The sequence below is a fragment of the Eptatretus burgeri genome, chromosome 9 (genome assembly GCF_056783735.1).
Source record: "Eptatretus burgeri isolate ZD-2024b chromosome 9, Ebu_testis_v1, whole genome shotgun sequence".
In the NCBI taxonomy this organism is placed as follows: Eukaryota; Metazoa; Chordata; class Myxini; order Myxiniformes; family Myxinidae; genus Eptatretus; species Eptatretus burgeri.
In genome coordinates this window covers 28,909,372-28,929,350 of record NC_140969.1, presented here as the reverse complement: position 1 = coordinate 28,929,350, position 19,979 = coordinate 28,909,372, and the positions used below count along the sequence as shown (strand labels likewise).

Genomic DNA, 19,979 nt, shown 5'->3' with positions numbered 1-19,979 from the left:
CTTTGCTGTCCCTCTCTGGAAAAGGAAAGGTGATCGCCAGGACTGCAACAACTACAGAGTAGGTGACGCTGCTCTCAGTGCCGGGCAAAGTCTTTGCTCGGATAATTCTTGACAGGGCTCGCCACCATCTGCTTGAGCACCGGTGCCCAAAGCATTCAAACTTTACACGAAAGAGGTTAATGATAGACAGCATCCTTGCTCTTTGGGTCCTCACCGAACACAGGTGAGAGTTTCAGCAGGGGATGCTTGCAGCCCATGTTCATCTCTTCGCAAGGGCGTTTGATTCAGTGAATTTGGATTCCCTCTGGAGGATTTTCGGTCTTCGTGGGCTACCACCAAAACTGATCGATCTGATTTCTGAACTGCACTCTGGTACTGAGAGTGCTGTGAGGTGTGGTGGTTCCATCTCCGACTTATTACCCTCTACCACCGAAGGTGAAGAAGGTTACGCTTTCACCCCTTTCTGTTTGTTTGTCTGTTTGTTTGTGCACAGGATATCTCAAAAAGTTGTGGACGGATTTAATTAAATTTTAAGTTGTGGACAGACGGATTAAATTGATTAAATTTTGTGGACAGGTTTGTGGATCCAGGTTTGTGTGACAAGGACGAACTGAATAAATCATGGTGAACATCCAGATCCAGATACGACTACTAGAAGTTCAGTGATTCTTCACCATTGAGAGATCGGGCCAAAAACGATATATAGTACGATATCTAAAAAGTTGTGGATGGATTCGGACGAAACTTGGTGGACACGTTGAGTGTGTGACAAGGAAGAACCGATTCAATTTTGGTGAAGATCCGGATCCGGATCCGATAATCATTTAACTTTAAGGTGATTCTTCACCATTGAGAGATTGGGCCAAAAACGATATTGTACTGTAGAGTATGATATTTCAAAAATGTAATGGGCCCGATATGTTCTCGTGGAACAGGTATTATGTGGCGGAGGTATGCGCTCTACAGAGTGCCCTTCTAGTTTCCAATTGTTATTGGACTTGGTCAGGGGTGTGTACTGCCCCTCCCCCTCCCCCCCACCTCCAACTTTTCAGTGCTTGTGTGGGCTGGATTCTGGGGAAGATGTCAGAGAAATCAACTTGCATCGCTTGGGAATGTCAAGATCTCTGACCTTGATTTTGCAGATGATGCAGTCATCTTTGTGGAGATGCTAGATATTCTTATGGGGGCCCTCCGGGTGCTGATGAGTGTGAGCTGCTGGGATTACGGGTTTCCTTCATCAAAAGTAAGATCCAGGCTTTCATTGACATCTTGGACTCTACTATCTTGTCTGTACCTGTTTGTGGTGAGAATGTTGAGGTCACAGAGAGATTCACTTACCTTGGCAGTGATATTCATGTCTCCGCATCTTGTGAACCAGAGGTCAATAGACATCTGGGTCAGGCCTGGGGAGTCATGGATCCATTGGATCATGGGGTGTGGTGCTGTCAGTACATATGCAGGACGATGAAAGTCGGAGTCTTTAAGTCCTTGCTATTTCCAGTCTTGCTCTATGGATATGAGACTTGGACTCTGACCAAGGATCTGAGATGGAGACTTCCTCATTTGGTACCAGGTCTCTTTGGAGAATCTTTGGCTATTGCTGGTCAGACTTTGTGTTCAACGAGCGGTTGCTGAGAGAGAATCAGATGAGATTTGGTACCAGTATAGTCCGTGAGCATCAGCTGTGGCTGTACGGACACGTGGCTTGTTTTGTTGATGCTCATTCCAACCAGATTATCTTCGCAAGGGCTCCTTGTGAGTGGAGGAGCCCAATGGGCCAACCACATGCTTCGTGATTGCAGCATGTTAATCGGCATCTCAAGCAGATGGGGATGGGCTAGGTATCTGCCTGGGGAATGGCCAGACGGAGGCCGCTAGAGTACCGGTGGAAAGTGGACGTGGCGATGCACTGCTCCGGCACATTAATCCACACCTGACCTGATTAAGTTTTCAAAGTGCACATGAAAAAAAATCACACCACGACTTAAAAGATTATGTTTGAAATCCTGCTATTTTAAGTTTATAAAAGCACCTCATGAAACCAACATACAAACCATGAAGCATACTTACATACATCTGTCTATAATTCCAGCAATCTGTGTGTGTGTGTGTGCGTGTGCGTGTGCGTGTGCGTGTGCGTGTGCGTGTGCGTGTGTGTGTGTGTGTGTGTGTGTGTGTGTGTGTGTGTGTGTGTGTGTGTGTGTGTGTGTGTGTGTGTGACCACTGTTTTTCGACAACCACTGGTCTGATCTAATTGAAAGTTTCAAGCTATATTGCTGGGAACCTGAGGATGTGCCTTTTCAAGGTTTGATATTAATCGGACAAGTGCTTCCCAAGTTATGGCCACTTATTTACCAAACCAATGACAAGACACGTTGCTGCGTGGGCGTGGCCGATGGGGGAAGGAAAGCACAGCCGCGTTCGCCATTACAGGTTACAACGTACGGGCTTCCGGAGAGTGATGACTTCGTGTATTCTAATAATTTCTTGATTTCTTATGCGCATTTATAGATAAACACAATGCCCCAAGTTATGATCATTTTCATATTAGACGGTGTATAAATTTCGGTAACATCAGAGTGCTGGTATGCTTCGAACCAGGAAGTAATTTTTTTTTCTCTCTTCTCTTTTTGTTTTTCATTGCGACGACATTGTGAAAAGGTAAAATACGTTGGCGCTAATTGAATAATTGGCCATTAAAACCTAAATTGCGAATCATCGTAACTGTGATATGCGAACTTCCGGGCCACGCACGTACGGGCACGCGAGAGCGATGAAACGGCCTGTGTGGTTGTTGTTTCTTGCTCGCGGTTGGAATATTTATTTATTCATTTTTATTTATTTTTTTACGGGCATGTACTAATACATATAAATAATTGTATGCACAAACAAATGTACACAAACATAAATGTATGGAAAAAAAAAATGACAACCATGTTGCATCACTTGCAAGCAGTAAAAACCAAAAACGTACCTCTGTTTCTATCACGTGGACCAACAGATGAATCCATCTCTTCCTGTTGATACAAAACCATCGGAATAATCAGGAAAATGGCATGCTCCAATATTCTCACCCTTCAATCAGAAAAACTATATTACCACTGAATATACCATGCTTGGTCTTGCTCATAATTCACACATTACAAAGCACGACGTGCTGAAACCATGCAAAATAAGTACCTGCAATAGGTCTCAGCCAATCATTTCCAATCTTTTAATGGCAGTATTTCCATGCTTTCATTGACCAAGTAATCTCAATCACATATTTTTTACATGCAGTCTATTTAATACGGAAATGAGAAGGGCACTTGGTAGAGCGCATAGCTCCGCCCTGTAATACCTGATCCACAACAATATATCTGGCCCAATACATTTTTGAGATATCATGCTATATGTCGTTTTTGAGACCTATCTCTCAATGGTGAAGAATCACTTTTAAAATTAAAGTAGTCAGATCCGGATCCGGATCCTCACCAAAATCGAATCAATTTGTCATGGCCACACCCCCAACCTGTGCACCACGTTTCATCCGAATACGTCCACAACTTTATGAAATAGTGTGCTATATATCCTTTTTGGCCCCATCTTTCAATGGTGAAGAATCACTTTATAATTTCTATAAGTCGGATCCGGATCTGGATCTTCACCAAAATCTAATCAGTTCGTCCTTGTCACACACCCAACCTGGCCACAAAATTTCATCCGGATCTGTCCAAACTTTTTGAGATATCCTGTACACAGACAAACAGACAGACAGACAGAAAGGCGTAAAAACCTCCTCCTTCACCTTCGGTGACGGAGGTAATAAACACAAAATGGCAGTTTTGGACTCAGCCACCGACTCATCATCCTGAATGAATCTCTGAAAGTCACAGATGTTGAGCACTCTGAATAAGAATAAGATGTCTAATCTTTACAAACCATGGTTTGGTTGAAAGGTGTTCTTGAAACGTTTGAGCATCATTGGTGAAGTGGTTCCGGAGATAAGACCTTACAAAGACTTTCGTAATGTTGACTCAGTTCTCCACTTTGACACGTCCAAATGCGTGTGAGGTCAGTTCACATTGGTCTGCTCTTGGGATGTGATACATTTAAGATTTTTCAATTACAGAAGCCAAAACATATTGTTGCAGTTCTGCAAAACCACATGCCTCCAAGGCAATGGCACCCAACATGCAGTGATCCCCAAGCGTTATCTCGTTAGTCTTCGTGCAGTCAGACCTTCCCCTCATGTCTAATGGGTTAACGGGATGAAGTGCGTTGCGTGGGTCTTATAGCCAAGTCTAATTATATCTCTATCTTGCATTCAATCCTGATTTTCATTCCAACCTTTTCCTTTTATCCATGATACAAATTGAAGCAAGCACCGCACTGAGGCAGGTACCAGATGAGAGACTCTCAGGATGTGCATGGCGTGCCATTTCATTCGAATCTGCGCACCGATTAACAACGCGTTTCACCTTGCTCCACCTTCACTCACCACCTCGACCACCATCTCCGACACACAGGAAAAATCATCCTGCGCCTCCACGCACCTCCGCATCGATGCAATTTGCCACCAAACGAGTGTGCTACGCGGCCCAGGCCACTTGGAACGCATGGCGCGGGGACAGGCCAAGCACGTAAACAGCACCAACCGCAGCTCGCCGGGGGTGCCCCGAACCGGCATGCGGGACCGACACGACCCTCGTCCAGTCGCCAGAACACGACCCGGGAGTTCAGTGAAAGGCTGCGGGCTGCATCGCACCGGATGTGCAAACGAGGCTGCTTCCGGCCCCGGGAGCCTAGCAGGGCGGAGCCGGGATCCAATGGTAGGGCACGATTCGGATGACAGCGCGTCACTTCGGGTCGTCGTCCCACTCTTTCCCGGGGCAAATAAAAGGTGGATCGCGAAGCCGTCTGCCCTCTCTCTACTCCCTCTCGCCTGCCTGCCTCGCATCGTCTCTGCCTGTATGCCACGCTCACTTCTTCGCCTCTCTGTTCCGCCCTCTCTTCACTGCACCTCGTTGTCTGCCTGTTGCTGGATCTGCACTCAGGGTTGGTGTGCGACAGACGTCATCCTGGACCAGTGCGGAGCACACATTTCCACGAGCCCAGGCAAAGTGATCAAGCAAGAGATAACGCGCCGACTCTTAAGGTGGGACTGCTCAAGCGGAGCGTCCCCCCAAGCACACTGGGTTGCGCGGTCGGCCGACCGTGCCAGGTATTGAGAGGACGTTAGTTCTTATCTGCTCTGCTTCCTCCTAACTATAATCATCGGGTCTGTGTGTGTGTGTGCATGTGATTGTGCCTGTCATAGCTTAAATTGAGATCGTATAAGATGTAACAGGATAAGTCTGCTCGGTGTCTGCTTTTGTAAATTGCTTGCCTTTTGTTGCACCCCATGAATTCCTCGCTATCGTCTGCTGCACGCAATAATAAACCCCATTCACTGTACCACATACTATTCCTCGATAAATTGTAAATAAATGCTTTATATATAAATGTTCCCAGCTCATTTTAGTCTTTTCCTTCATTGGTCTAGCATGGTCCGTATCCGAGTCTACCCGGGACGTTATCACCCAACGATCTATTTCCTAGCCGGTACGTCCTTGGCAGCTACGCTCGGCTGCATCTGATCCGGTAAGGTGATCCGGTTTGAACAATGCGTACCAAGAGCTTGTCCCCCAGTAATTAGTCACGTGACCATTTTCAGTAACCGGTTTCCATTAGACAGAGGACCCTATGTCACGTGGTTGAGTTATTGACGTTCACGGTCGATTAGCGACCCGCCACGTCACGGAGTTATCTTTGTGGGACAGCCTGCGATTCCGGAGATTCTTGTGGGAACCCAAGTTAGCGTAGAAGATATTGATGATGAAATTGATGAAATGATGAAATGATGATGATGTTAAGGTTATTTTTGTTTTTTTCTATATTTTTTCTCAAATTTTTATCGACATTCCCGCTCGAGAAATTGTGTGCATTGCCCACATGTACAACATATAAAAAAATTCAGTTTGATTCGGTCAATTTTGAGGGAGAAGATAGGTTTTGAAGAAATGGGCGGTGACAGATAGTAGGGTAGCAGCTAAGATTGAGAAAATTACAAGTGGGCGTGGCTCCACCCACAATGGGCGTGGGACGCCCATCGCCAGGAAGACAAAACTAGGCATTGATATCAACATCATATTCAAGTTTCATTCAAATCGGATCACATCCCACGAAGTTGTGCTCTGACAATCTACATCGTTAAATACCGCTCGTCAACCGTTGTCTTTCGACTTGTCTAGATCTGCACTTTTGTTTGATAAGGCATGTGAGGATTAAAAATGAAGGATCAGATACAGATAAGATTTTTGATGCAGTTACGAAGGCTCCAGATAAACCGGGCAATATGGCAATGCCTGAAATCTTGAATTTTCACACTCAATGCCATGCGTACCCACCGTGGTTCCACCCTCTTCTTTCACCTCGCTCTTATCCACTGATGGCGTCTTTTCAATTGGCTTGTCAACTGTTTTGCGCCTGGATAGGAAGTAGGAAAAGTTCAGGGACATGAATAACAACCATTTCCATGCAAAACCAAAACAATCATACATAAAGCTTTCTGCACTAGTTGGTAAACCACTGGAGGTCCCATTTTGGAGAGGGCAGGATTGCGGTGATCCTGGTATATGCGCAAAGCAAAACGAAATTAAAAAATTACCCCCGTGTGGGGGTGACGGTCATCTCTATAATACCACAAGTTCTCAATGTTCAGTTATGACCGAAGACTACTGTGCAGCTCGAACTGCTCAGTTTGGTTAAAGATGACTCGGAATTTTGGCGCAGGCGTGCACGAAATTATATTTTGAAAATAAATGCCAACGTTTACATTTTGGGTTTTGAAACTTTTGCACCTTCGGCGGAAAATGTATAAATATACAAGGTCAGCTGCTATGCAATGACACCATTCACTAACTTTTACCATGCCCAGTGGAGAATATATAGCCTCCTGAAGGTAGGGCAGTCTTTGCAAACTTTGAAGTCACGTGACGCGAAAACGAAAGCGAAATTCGAAAATCCGTCCCGACCAAATTTAGATATTGTCCCATACATTCATATGCCGCAATCAAATTCAAGATCGCTTGAGAAATGTAGGAGGAGATAGAATTTGAAAATCGTCATTTTCGCAACTTCAAAGGTCTCGTGACCTTGACCTTCGGTGACCTTGAAAGTCATACCATCGTGTACGTCTCATCGACCTCTATCAGGATTACTAATGACCAGATCTCCCGCTTCAACTTCATTGTGAACGGAAGGACGGATCGAAGGACATCGACACCCATATTATTAGGTCATGCTCGAAGAGATGACCGAAAAAGCGAGATAGGAGCAAATCAACTTGAACGGTGGCTGACAGGAATCATGAGGGAACACACCGCCTTGCCAGCAAGGCACTCATCTCCTCCATCAGACCACCACCACTTCCTCCACCACCTCCCCCACCACCACCACTTGACCGGTTTGCTTCATTCCGTGCACCTCCTCCATCCTCTGGCTACACAAATGAAGAAAACAAATGAAGGTGATCAAAAAATTCTGCACCAACATGGTCATCATCGCTGCACTCAGACATTGTGCTTCATCAAACTAATCAATTGCTATAGATGTACAAAATGTAAATGAATAAGCTCAGTGTTGAAATTATCTTTCACCCCCATAAATTTTACACAGCAATGGTTTCAGATGACGAAGACAATAACACAAACCACCTTCACAAAAGTCATCATCCAGGCTCTGGGAGAACTTGTCTAATCATCAAAACTCACCTTTGGAACCTTTTTGAGCTTTGCTCCAGCCAGAGCAGCTGCAAATCCAAGGGTATTATCAGAAGCAGCAGAACCACTCCCACTAGGAGGAGGAAGAGGAGGAGGTGGTGGTGGCCCTCCAGTAGATGGAGGAGGAGGTGGACCCGGAGGAGGGGGGACAGACAATCCAGGAAGTCCAGGAGGCTGTGGAACAGCTGGTGTGGTTGGGGCACTCACAGCTCCCTGTGATGGGGGTGGAACTGCTGGAGATGCAGCTGGAGTTACTGACAGTGGTAGAAAAACAAGAGGAAAAAAAAAAAAAGAGAGAAAAGTACAATGTTTAATACTTGGAGTATTATGAGGGTCATTCAAAAATATCTTGGAACAAGATAATTATAGGAGTAAGAAATGCCAAATATTATATATATATATATATATATATATATATATATATATATATATATATATATATATATATATATATATATATATATATATTCTTCTTCTTTCGGCTCGCTCCCGTTAGGGGTTGCCACAGCGGATCAACCATCTCCATTTCGCTCTATCCTCCACATCTTCCATTGACACTCCAACCACCCGCATGTCCGCCCTCATCGTATCCATGAACCTCTTCTTTGGCCTTCCTCTTCTCCTCCTGCCTGGTGGCTCCATCTTCAACATCCTTCTCCCGATATACTCCGCTTCCCTCCTGAGCACATGTCCAAACCATCTCAATCTCGCCTCTCTCACTTTGTCTCCAAACCGTCCTACCTGCGCTGTCCCTCTAATATACTCATTCCTTATCCTGTCCATCCTCGTCACTCCCAACGAGAATTGCAGCATCTTAAACTCTGCCACCTCCAGCTCCGCTTCCTGTCTTTTTGTTAGCGCCATCGCCTCCAAACCATACAACATAGCTGGTCTCACTACCGTCTTATATACTTTCCCCTTCACTCTTGCAGCTACCCTTCTGTCACAAATCACTCCTGCAACTCTTCTCCACCCACTCCATCCTGCCTGCACTCTCTTTTTCACTTCTCTCCCACACTCTCCATTACTTTGGACAGTTGATCCCAAGTATTTAAACCCATCCACCTTCCCCACCTCAACTCCTTGCAACCACACCATACCACCACCCTCCCTCTCATTTACGCACATGTACTCCGTCTTACTCCGACTGATTATCATTCCCCTTCTCTCCAGTGCGTACCTCCACCTCTCGAGGCTCACCTCAGCCTGCTCCCTACTCTCCCGACAGATCATGATGTCATCCGCGAACATCATAGTCCATGGGGACTCCAGTCTGATCTCGTCCGTCAACCTGTCCATCATATATATATATATATATATATATATATATATATATATATATATATATATATATATATATATATATATATACATACATATACGCTGTAAAACCCATTCTACGGCCTCAGATGAATGCCGTGACATCATCATTGATGCATGGTTATGTCTGCGGCTCCCAGAAGAGCTTCTCACAGCACAAATTACAATGTTAAATGTAATATTCAGGTCGCGGACAAAAAAATGGAAACATCTGGGTAAATGAGGGTCACCAGGCAATACCAAACAGGTGTGGCCCATGTGTTAATTATGCAAAAAAACATCCCAGCATGCTTTAGATCATGTATAAAAATGCTGTACAGGCCTGGTTGCCTATAATTATAGCTAGCATGGCTGCAAGAGGAGACCCCCACCCAATTGCCCCCATCCACAGAGCACGTGTGGTCACCCGATGTTTGATGAGCATGCCACTGATGTTGTCCATATGTCAAGGCCTTCTCAGTCACCAGATCTGAACCTGTTGTGATTCCTCACTCTCTTGAGATTCCTCCTCCATCCCTCCATCCCTCATTCATCGATCCCTCAGCTTTCCATCCCAAATCCTCATCATTTCGCTTCTGAACCTCAATTCCCCATTCTTCCCCAAAAGCCTCAACCCTTTACCTCTCAAACCCTGTAAACCCCCTTTTCATTTAAACCCCTGTACGGTGACGGAGAGATTCAAATATCTCCCGTTGCCATGCCTCACTCCAGGCTCGATAAAATTTGAGCGAGCGTGCGAAATAACTGTCTGCGGTCAGTCTGTCTGATGAATCATGAGTCACATCCATCTGCTGAACTGCCTTCCTGCTGCTGCGTTGCTGTCTGCCAAGCCACGGGCTGTTGGGTAAACCTGCCGTTATGAGTTATTGCTTGAACAAGTCCGTTGACACAGGGCTAACCAAAGGGCTCTGAGGGCGAACACAGCCCATGGTCTTCAGGCGCGGCAGCTTCAGAAGCACATACGTACAGCATTTCCCTTCCTCCTCTCCCTTACACACCTTTCACTTTGGACCGATGCAAGCCCACCTGTTTGCGTGGGGTGAGCAAGGGGCTGACACAAAGTCCCAAACTTTATCACTCTCTACTTTTCTGGAAATCCCGGTGGTTAGGGTGGCAGGCTAGGATATTAGGGTCCTGAGTTCAAGCTCCGTCAGCTGCTGAATTAACACAAGGTGGGTTTGACTCAGTCCGTCATCCTTCCGAGGTCGGCAAAATGAGTACGAGTCAGGTTCAATATGTTAGTAAATTAATTTTCGTTCAAAATCTTGGTAGATTAGACAACCTATACATTTTCGGAAACATTATAACATGGAGGATCCGAAAATCAATGTTTACATTTACGGACATACCGCCGTGGCAGCCATTTTTGGATTTTCTAAAATGACCGCCATGCAGGTACATATGTCCGCAAATGTAAACATGTATTTTTAGATTCCCCATGTCACAATGTTTTCGAAAATATATTGGTTTGCTAATCGACTAAAGGCCCGGTCACACCTTGACGTTTTAGCCAACGTATGCCGATTTTTGATTTTTTTTTCTAAAACGTTGGCACACGTTGAATACGTTATGGGTAAGTTTTGATAACATTGAGAGCATGCTGAAAAACACTGCCATACATCGTTGTACGCTGGCTTTAAACGTTGTACTTTTCGGTTGTCCTCAAATTTTTGCATGCTTGAAATTTCACGACGTATGCCGGCGTATGACTCACACGTTCCGCTACGCTGGCCACAAGTTGTATGCACGGTCTGCGATCATTGACAGACGTCAACACATGCTACTTGTAAGTTAATCATAAGTTGAGACACGCCGAGGTAATGTTTAGCGTACCCGAAACTTATTTCTAACCTATAATTAACGTGTTGTTGGCACGTTACGCGATCGTTGCCACACATCGACAGACGTTACTTTTAAGTTACTCATAGGCTGAAAGACGTCGGTATAATGGATCGTCCTTGCATCAGCGTCCACGGCCACGGCCAGGACACTTATTTGCAGCATTCTTCAAACTTTTCTTCGGCATGACGAGGATGTTCACACTTCGATGTCTAGCTCGGCTATGATTCCAATTGTCCATCGGCAGCGTCTATTTAAAATAGTCGAGTTTGAGCGTTTTAACACATTCAGAAGAAACGCTTCAAATTTCCAAACCCCAGCGTCAAAAAACAAAGGCGAGTGACAGCAATTTAAATCGTTCATTGTAAACAATGAAAATAGCTGAGTGGTACCGTTTAAAAGTCGGTGAGTGTAAAAAAAAAAAATCCAATTGTTGAGCGTAAGCGTCTACTTTCAATAGTGGAGATGCAGCCATTTAAATCGGTGAGTGGCAACCTATGAATAGCAAACCCCACGTCACCGGCAAAGATAAACTGCCGCTCGATATGGATAAGTTAGGCTATCGTTGGGCATAGTTTGTGAACGCCGGCTACACGATAATTATTCGTTGGTATACCATATCTATAAGTTATCGAAGCGTTCTATGCACATTATTAGTTCATTGTGCATTTGTCCAACCCGTTATGAATAGACCTAAATCGTAAAAACAAGCCATAGCTCATTGTTGAAAAAGCCCCATAAAAAATTAGCCGCAAAGAACTTCGAACAATGGTGCAAAGATGTCTCCTACCCGTGGACACGCGGACGATCCATCATAACCCACACCCTCCCCCTCACACTCACCTACTACTGCCAACATGAACAAACTACTACTAATACTAATACTGATACTGATACTGTTACTGCTGACATGGACATCGACTCAAAAAGGACTCGAAAACACTGTTGGGTTCCCCTTTTATGAGCAGCATTTTTATATACCAATTCCCAAAACCGCTGGGAACACGTCTTTATATGGCAGTTGTAAGTTAGAAACACGTTCATTTATTTTTTTTGTCGATCGGAAGACGTCATTGGAATACGTCTACATACGTCGATGTGTGTTGGGACTACGTAAAGAATTGGTTCAAAGCATGTCAAACATAAGTTAGAAATAAGTTTCGCGTAAAAAAGACATTACCGCGACGTGTTTCGACTTACGAGTAGCTTATAAGTAGCCTTTGTGGACGTGTGTAAGCATCCGCATATCGTGTGTACAACTTATCCCCATCGCATGCGAACGTGTGTCATACGCGAAGTACGTCGTAAAATTTTGAACATGTTTAAAATTTCTTGACATACTCTACTTACTACGACGTATGATAGCGTACTTTAGCGTTCTACTCAAATATACCAAACTTACTCATACCGTATTTGACGTGCCCCAACGTTTTAGACACATTTTTCTTAGGTCGGCATACGCTGGCAAGATCGCCAAGGTGTGACTGCGATGCTGACACTTCCATTTCTACGGCAGTTATGATTCGAATCGTTGTGCGTCAGCCTTTTAATAGGCTACGTCACGACATCGTCGGCGATACGTGCAACGCGCTACGCCTAAGTTAGACTATCGTTGGGCATCGGTTGTGTAGGCCGACAACAGGTTCAGCATTCGTTGGTATGTTATCTATAACACAACAAAACGTTCTGTGTCCATTACTAATGCGTTATACATAAGAGCAAGTCGCTATGAATACGTCCGAATCTTTAAAAAAAAAAACATCAAAAGTTCAACGTAAGCCAGCGTTTTACATACATTTTAATACGTTGCCATCGTTGGCTAAAACGTCAAGGTGTGACTGGGCCTTAAGACTTTGAACGAAAAAACATAGTGAACCTGACTATACTAGTGAACTGGTAATCGGGGCATTGCATCAGTGCTGCCCCCATACTCGGTAGCAGTGGTGATGTACCCTTGATCATTATCAATAGAAAGCATGAAATCATGCCACCACAAGGGGAATGTTTTTTTGTTTGTTGTAAAACCATTCCTGGAGTGTGTGAGGCACGCCCATCTGTCCCGAGATAGATAAGATTGTGTTTGGGGAAGTTCTGTGCTCGGGGTAAGACTTTTCTTGTGTTTCTAATGTCTGTCTGTGCCCTGTGAATATTTCCTTGTGAATAATTGTGCTTCTAAAATACGTGCCTTAACTTTGCTAAACTTTCAAACATGCTCGATTGTCTCTTTTCCTTAATCGGTTCGGTATAGCATGTACATAATAAACAGACATGATGTTGTGCCCACCGATTCGCCACGTCATATTGTCGAGCCTATGGTTTCGCTCGACCGTACCACAATACACGAGGTGGGACGTTGAGTGCGGTCCCCAGTTGAGGTAACTAGGTCACTAGGTAAGGAAATGCAACGCTGGGCATGGGGACCCTACTTGACCTGGTTGCATCATCAACCGACGTTTCCACCCCTTCGACCACAGAAACAGTCACAATATTTTTTTGTTAAAATTTGTTATTGTTCTTTATGCAGGTAAATCAAAATTATGATAAGTGTGCTCAAAATGAGTGCCAGGTGATGTCAAATTGATTGAAATCTAATTATTGGAATGTGTAATAGTAAGAGTGAAGAAGGTTGGTTGGTGAAATTGGTAGCATGAACATATCTACTCCGAGATCGATTACCAATTTGATCAAGCCCAGGTATAATTCATCCTTTGAGTGCAGTGCCAGCAGGGATCTGCATATAGGAGCACATCCTCATGCAGATGGGAGACAATGGAAGCACTACATACAGTGGATACATCAAGCGTGATGGACCAAAGCCAAATGACCAACTTCTGCCATAATCTCAGTGAATGAAATGTAAAAATAAAGAAATAAATAAATAAAAATGTATATCCAGTGGTCTCCAACCTTTTTAAATAAAAGATCACTTTTAGAATCTCAATGTAACACAAAATCTACTGTTAAAAATTCTACTTTACAACTAAGGAAAAAAAAAATGTACGCCATGCATAACACTCACCTATTCTTAGTGCAACACCTGTGCTTGCATCCTATCTGTGAGTGCTTTGAAGTCTGAGTCATAGTTTGAGATGGCCAGTCTCACACAGTCCATCAGATGGGCATCTGTGAAACGAGTGCAATCCTTGGACTTCGTGATATTCATCTGGGAAAAAACCAGCTCACAGAGGTATGTGGAACCAAGGTAGGCCTGCAACTTGAGTGTCCAGGATGTCAAAAAAGTGTACTCTCCGTTTACAAATCCCCCAAAGTCTTTGTCCCTTGATCTAGCTTTCAGCTCCATGTCATTTTGCATGGTGATTATCTCCATACCAAGACCACTGCTTTGTTCAAACACCTGATGAAAGCTTGCTGTCAGTTCTCCAATGTCCACTTGAAGAAAAGGATTTGAGACAAACAATCATTTGTTCCAACTTGTCTACCTCCTGAAATCGTCTGTTGAATTCCTTTTCCAATTTGTCCAGGTGGTCACAGAATTTTATTGGGATGGAACCCTTTCACTTTGACATTTTGGAGGATCTTCTCCAGATTTGGGAAGCACTTTGTCACGTTGTTCTTTAACTGGGAGGATCACAAGCCAAGTTTCAACTTGAACGCATTCACTGCACTGATCATGTGTGACAAATCTGTCCCTCCCCTGCAGTTCGCGATTCAGCTTGTTCAATTGTGCCATTAAATCTGTAAGAAACCCCCAAATCTAACGGCCACACGTTATCTGACAGATCGTTGTACACCTCATTTCTTGATTTAAGAAATGTGGAAATTTCAGGAATTGGATCTAAAAATCTCTCGAGGACTTTCTCTCGGCTTAACTGCCTCACATCTGCACGAAGGATTAGCTCACTTTAGGTGGCATCAAGTTCATCGAGTAACGATTTGAATGAGGGATGTTGCAGAGCTCTGGTACGAATCGAGTTGATGATCTTGACAACAACTGTCATTATATGAGAAAAGCAAACAACCTTGCTCGCCAGTGCTTGTTGGTGGATAGTACAGTGGAAAGTAAAAAAAGAAGGGGAATTCAGGATCATTTGTGCAAAGTGCAATACAGCCTGCATTGACACCCAGCATTGCCGGTGCACCGTCAGTTGGGATTGAAACCATTTTCTTAAACGGAACGTTTTTCTCAGTCACACACCTCTTGAATTTGTTGTAGACGTTGTCGCCTCTTGTTCTCTCTCTATGAGTGGCAAAATAGTGAGAAAGTCCTCCTTTGTTGTTGAGTCGTTGAACGTCGTGTGAACGAAAACAATCAGCGGGCCGTATCCGTCATGTCTGCTGATTGTTTCTCACTGCAGTCTGATTATTCACAGTCTGATAAGTCATGGTGTATTTTCTGAGACACATCCTTGAACAACAATTCCACCCTTCTGGCTACTGTTGAAGTGCCAATCAGCATGCCCTTCATTGCTGTCGTATTTCATCTTTGTTTTGAAAATCCTTGAACAAGGTGTAGGCAGTAACCGTCATAGCCCCCTTGATATGATAACTTCGTCATTCGTGAATGGTTTCTTATGTTTAACCAGCAGGTGGCTCATGCGAAAAGACAGCTCTGTGCTTACCTTGCCTTGAGTCATAGGTTTTGAAAAGAATGACTGTTGAACTTTCAAAATTCCCTTTAACCCACCAACTTTCTTCATCTGAATCACGCAGTTTAAAGGAAAACATTGTTGAAATTTTACATGCATTGGCTTGTGATGCCGTTACAAAATTACCTTTTACTCAAGGCTACAAATGACACAGATGCCCTCGTCTTTGATATTTGTAAAAATAATTTTCCTTTCCCATTCCTGGTGCAAATTTGTCAGTTCCCCCCCCCCCACCCCCAACCCCTCTCTCTTCTCGGACAGCCCTGGCTCCTCGCTCATTATTTTGGCTGAAGGTAATTAATCTTAGAAACAAGGAAAAAGTGAAAATGAAAAGCCCAGATCATTCCGTGTTTCGGCGAATCGACAACAGGCAATGAGCAACTGACAACTGTGCGGTGGCCGCAGCTGTACAGCGACTGTCATAGATGGATAATTGGTTCGTTTAAACACAAAGCATTTCTGATTGGCTCGTGCACTGACATTTAGCTTTTTTTTTTTTTCTTTTTTTTTTAAATCTCCAGCAGCTTGCATTTATGACCAATGGCCACTACAGTTTCAAATACAACCATCATATAGAATCTCAGCTTTTCCATATATATCAATTTTAATTCACCAATATGAAAAATAAATATATATTTCTTTGTAAAAATGGACTGTTCAAGACTCTTGGATTGACCTGTCAATCACAATTGACTGGTTGGAGACCACTTCTGTACAAAAGAGTGAGTTTTTTTTTCTTTGTTCTGTTGTTTCCAACCCCCTGTGCCAATTTCACCAAAAAAAAAAGTGTATCATTATTTTCAAATGCAGGTCAACATCACAAGAACAACTTTTACTTCTTAATCAAATTGGTGTTAAAACATGAAAACCGTTCTTTGGCCAATTGAGCATCATATGTCAGGTGCCCCCCTTAGTGGGGAGGGAGGGGATCAGAGTGTTGACTTCTGCCTGCTTTCCTCCTCCTCCTCTTCCTCCTCTGTGTGCAAGTAGCATCATTGGCTGGGGGCTCAGCTGTGCACTGGTAGTCTGGTACCCATTTTGTCGACCTTCGAAGGATGGCAGGCTGAGTCAAACCTACTTGGTGTTAATTCAACAGCCTGACAGGGGCTTTAACTCAAGACCTGATGATCTGAAACCAGCCACCTAACCATTAAGCCAACACCAGGCTTCCTGCTTCACCCCAAAGTGATCGATGCTCTGTCGGGGTCGAACCTATTCCAATCCAATCCAATCCATTGGAACCATACTCTGTACAGAGCGTTGGTGCTGCCGTGTTAGTCTCCTGGGCTATTGGGCAAAATCCTGGACAGGTCGTCATCCCGACGCAGGACACTCAAATGGTGCAATCATCCCAGCAAGATGGTACTCATTTTGCCAACCTCGGAAGGATGACAGGCTGAGTCAACCCAACCTCGTATTCATGCAACGGCTGAGCAGGATTTGAACTCAGGACTCTTGGATCCGAAGCCTACCACCCTTACCATTAAACCAACACCAGGGATGAACCTATTCCATTGAAATATATATTTTCCATATGCAGAATGGAAAATATAGAAAGGGTCCACAGTCTCTGCACAATTAGACTTTGTGTAACAAGTGGTCACACAATCCTGTATGACCACAAACAAGGAAATTAAGAGGCCATTTAGGCCATCACTGCTGTATTGCACTCTCGAGTTAATTTTTTCTACAGCAACAAACAAAATTCTACTTGATGTTTTACTAACGTCTGAAGAACTTGATCTTGATTGGTTGACCCAACTTACAAGTCCATAAAAAGGTGAATTCACCTCCATAAGACGAGAATAACAAAGTAAAGGGAAAGCACTTACAACACAGACATGGATAAATGGTAAGGTAAGCAGTTAATCAAGTCAAAATGATTGATGATTTTTTTTTTACCAAGGCTCCTGCGATCCGCATGCTCCAGATCTTGCTGCCTGGTGAGACAAAAATGGTCAAAAATCCCAAACTTGCTGCTCAGCTAACCACGCAGGTCAAAAAAACAAACAATGAGACGAATGGAGCCGTGGCTGAAAGAGCATGATTTATAAATGATACAAACTACAAACAAACATGCACAAAGCATCTCACCGCCGTGTTTCTACATCGTCAGGAACTGGGCCATTCTGCTGGAGTGAGTTCTGCCGCTGGAGTGCAGGACCTGAAAAATAAGTGAGCATAAATAAAACAGGGGAAAACTGGGAGGCTTGGGAACCCTGCACACAGATGCAGTTACACACCAGGGAATAATTTATTCCAAATTAAACAACTGGGGGGGAAAAAATAAAAATACTGGATACAATGAATCCAGGAAAAATAAATCCGGACAAAAATAAATCTTGCATCCTGAAATGCAAACAAACAATGTCCTCCAACTCCAGCACATCAAGCCAATGAACAAATTGCAGAACATTCTTCGTAATCGATCCTCAGCGAGAGATATTATAGGGTTTTATCAAAACCATATCGCAACCATCTCAATCAAATCAAAAGCACTCGATTTGTGAAAAATCTGCCGACAACAAAAAAGGGGAATTTTACGGACATTGCAGCAGCTTACACCAATGAGTACGATCTAGGGTTGTGCTGCACCGTCAAACTGGGACAAATGAACAAATGCACGTCTCACCGTGCACCACTGCAAATCAATTACATTTAACACACCAGCTCCATTTCTTCGCTCATCGATGTCAACAAAGAAACCAAAACCCGAAACGAGGCACAGTCACTGGGAAGTATTGGAGTTGCCCCATCAATATTTAAAACCCCCCTGAGGTCTGATCAACAGCTGGGATCACTGCAGGTCAAAAAAAGTGAGAGCAACAGACTGTCCAGCAGCGACTGTTTGGAAAGTGTAACATTGACTTTCATGAAACAAAAATGAAGGTGGTTCAAACTAGACCTGAACATCGATCTCCATGCTCTTTGAAAAATGAATGAATAAATAAATAAATAAATAAATAAATAAATAAAAACAAAGGACATATTGTAATCGGCTCCGTCTGTGTGTCTGTCTGTTATGCTATCTCCTAAACAGCTGTGTAGAAATTCACCAAACTTGGTAGTTGTGACCACCACATTGCAAGAAGGTGCGAGAGCAGTATCATTTTGCCTCGTCCCCAATGCACTGGGTCGGAATCGAAAGGTCAAATACCCCAACAAACTCCAATTACAGGCACATTTTAAAGCATTTATTTAATGAAACTTTGTTGATGCAATCAACATTAAGGGACGCTTGAAATATGTAACAAGCTTTTGGATTTGACTCCTGGTTCATACCCCAGTAGGTGGGGTCATTGGGATCAAAACAACAAAACAAATTTACTCAAAATTTGATATTGGGTCATTCCTGGTGGAACTTTTTGCCATCGTTCAACACTGCTTGAGGGGGGAAGGTGGGATGCGTGGGGACTTGAGATGTGTAACAGCTCGACTGCAGTCGAGTTTATAACTACAACTCGCTACCAATGATAGAACCAAGTACAACCGACATTTAGACTAATGTCTCAACTGACATGGCAAACTTTGATTGGTCAAAATTGGATCCTCGACTTGCTTGCCATCTACATTGTGTCCGCTGGCCGGTCTGACAGCATATATGATTCTCACAGCAGCGCTTTCACCCATCTTTAAATTATTTACACGAGTAAAGAAATGGATGTCCATCACAGCCACTCATTACCATAATGGCCTGCAAATTTGTTTTACCAGAAAAAAAGAAAATATAAAAAAGGAGTCATAATTATTTGCTGTTCCAACCTCTGTTGCAATATTGATTTTCAGCCAGTACATTGAAGCAGGAAGCATGTGACTGCAGTTACAGTATTAATTACTGACAATGTGAGAGCCAAATTCCCTCTAATATGATCAACCCAAATACATTATGCCTCGTCGGAACAAAGGTCCGGATCAAAATTGAACCATATTGGTCATCACGTTTCTGCGACGATGTACGTTCTGCTTTACAAATTGCGCGGCAAGCCATTTGAATGCGTTTGATGCACTGATGGATAACTGTTCCCAGGCAGGTAGCAATCTCTGCAAAATAAATAAATAAATAAATTATTTTTGCTGCATCCCATTTGCACTGGGAACACACACTCTCAAGATAGCATCAAGTCAAGCCTTTTACAGGCAATTTCCTAGTAAGCTTCCTGTGCGGCTGGCACACATGCCTGCAATGCCATGCAGCACAGGCCACAGGCACATGGCCATCAGGCTCGCTCAATAAATTGGCGGCCACAAGCCTACTGTTACACAACGCCAGTAGTAATCCATGCCCGTAAAAGCACCCGTCAAGGACGGACAGACAAGCTTAATAATACATGGAGGCTACAATGCACATTTCTTACTCGTGGTACAATGGCTTTTGTGAGAGCAATTAGTGACCAGAAGTGCACACTCTGCT

General features: G+C 43.7%; 1 protein-coding gene across 4 annotated transcripts in view; it reads right to left on the bottom strand.

Annotated features, from left to right (window-relative positions):
- The window catches only part of EVL (Enah/Vasp-like), a 79,929-nt gene that overhangs the window by 17,577 nt on the left and 42,373 nt on the right, over positions 1-19,979 (bottom strand). For all 4 annotated transcript variants that reach the window (XM_085894526.1, XM_085894527.1, XM_085894524.1 and 1 more), the window contains exons 4-9: positions 17,663-17,732; positions 17,471-17,508; positions 7,794-8,056; positions 7,404-7,522; positions 6,429-6,507; positions 2,975-3,017 (exon numbers count right to left, since the gene is read on the bottom strand). In XM_085894526.1, the coding sequence (XP_085750652.1) occupies positions 2,975-3,017; positions 6,429-6,507; positions 7,404-7,522; positions 7,794-8,056; positions 17,471-17,508; positions 17,663-17,732 (612 nt within the window). The remainder of the gene's footprint in view (positions 1-2,974; positions 3,018-6,428; positions 6,508-7,403; positions 7,523-7,793; positions 8,057-17,470; positions 17,509-17,662; positions 17,733-19,979) is intronic.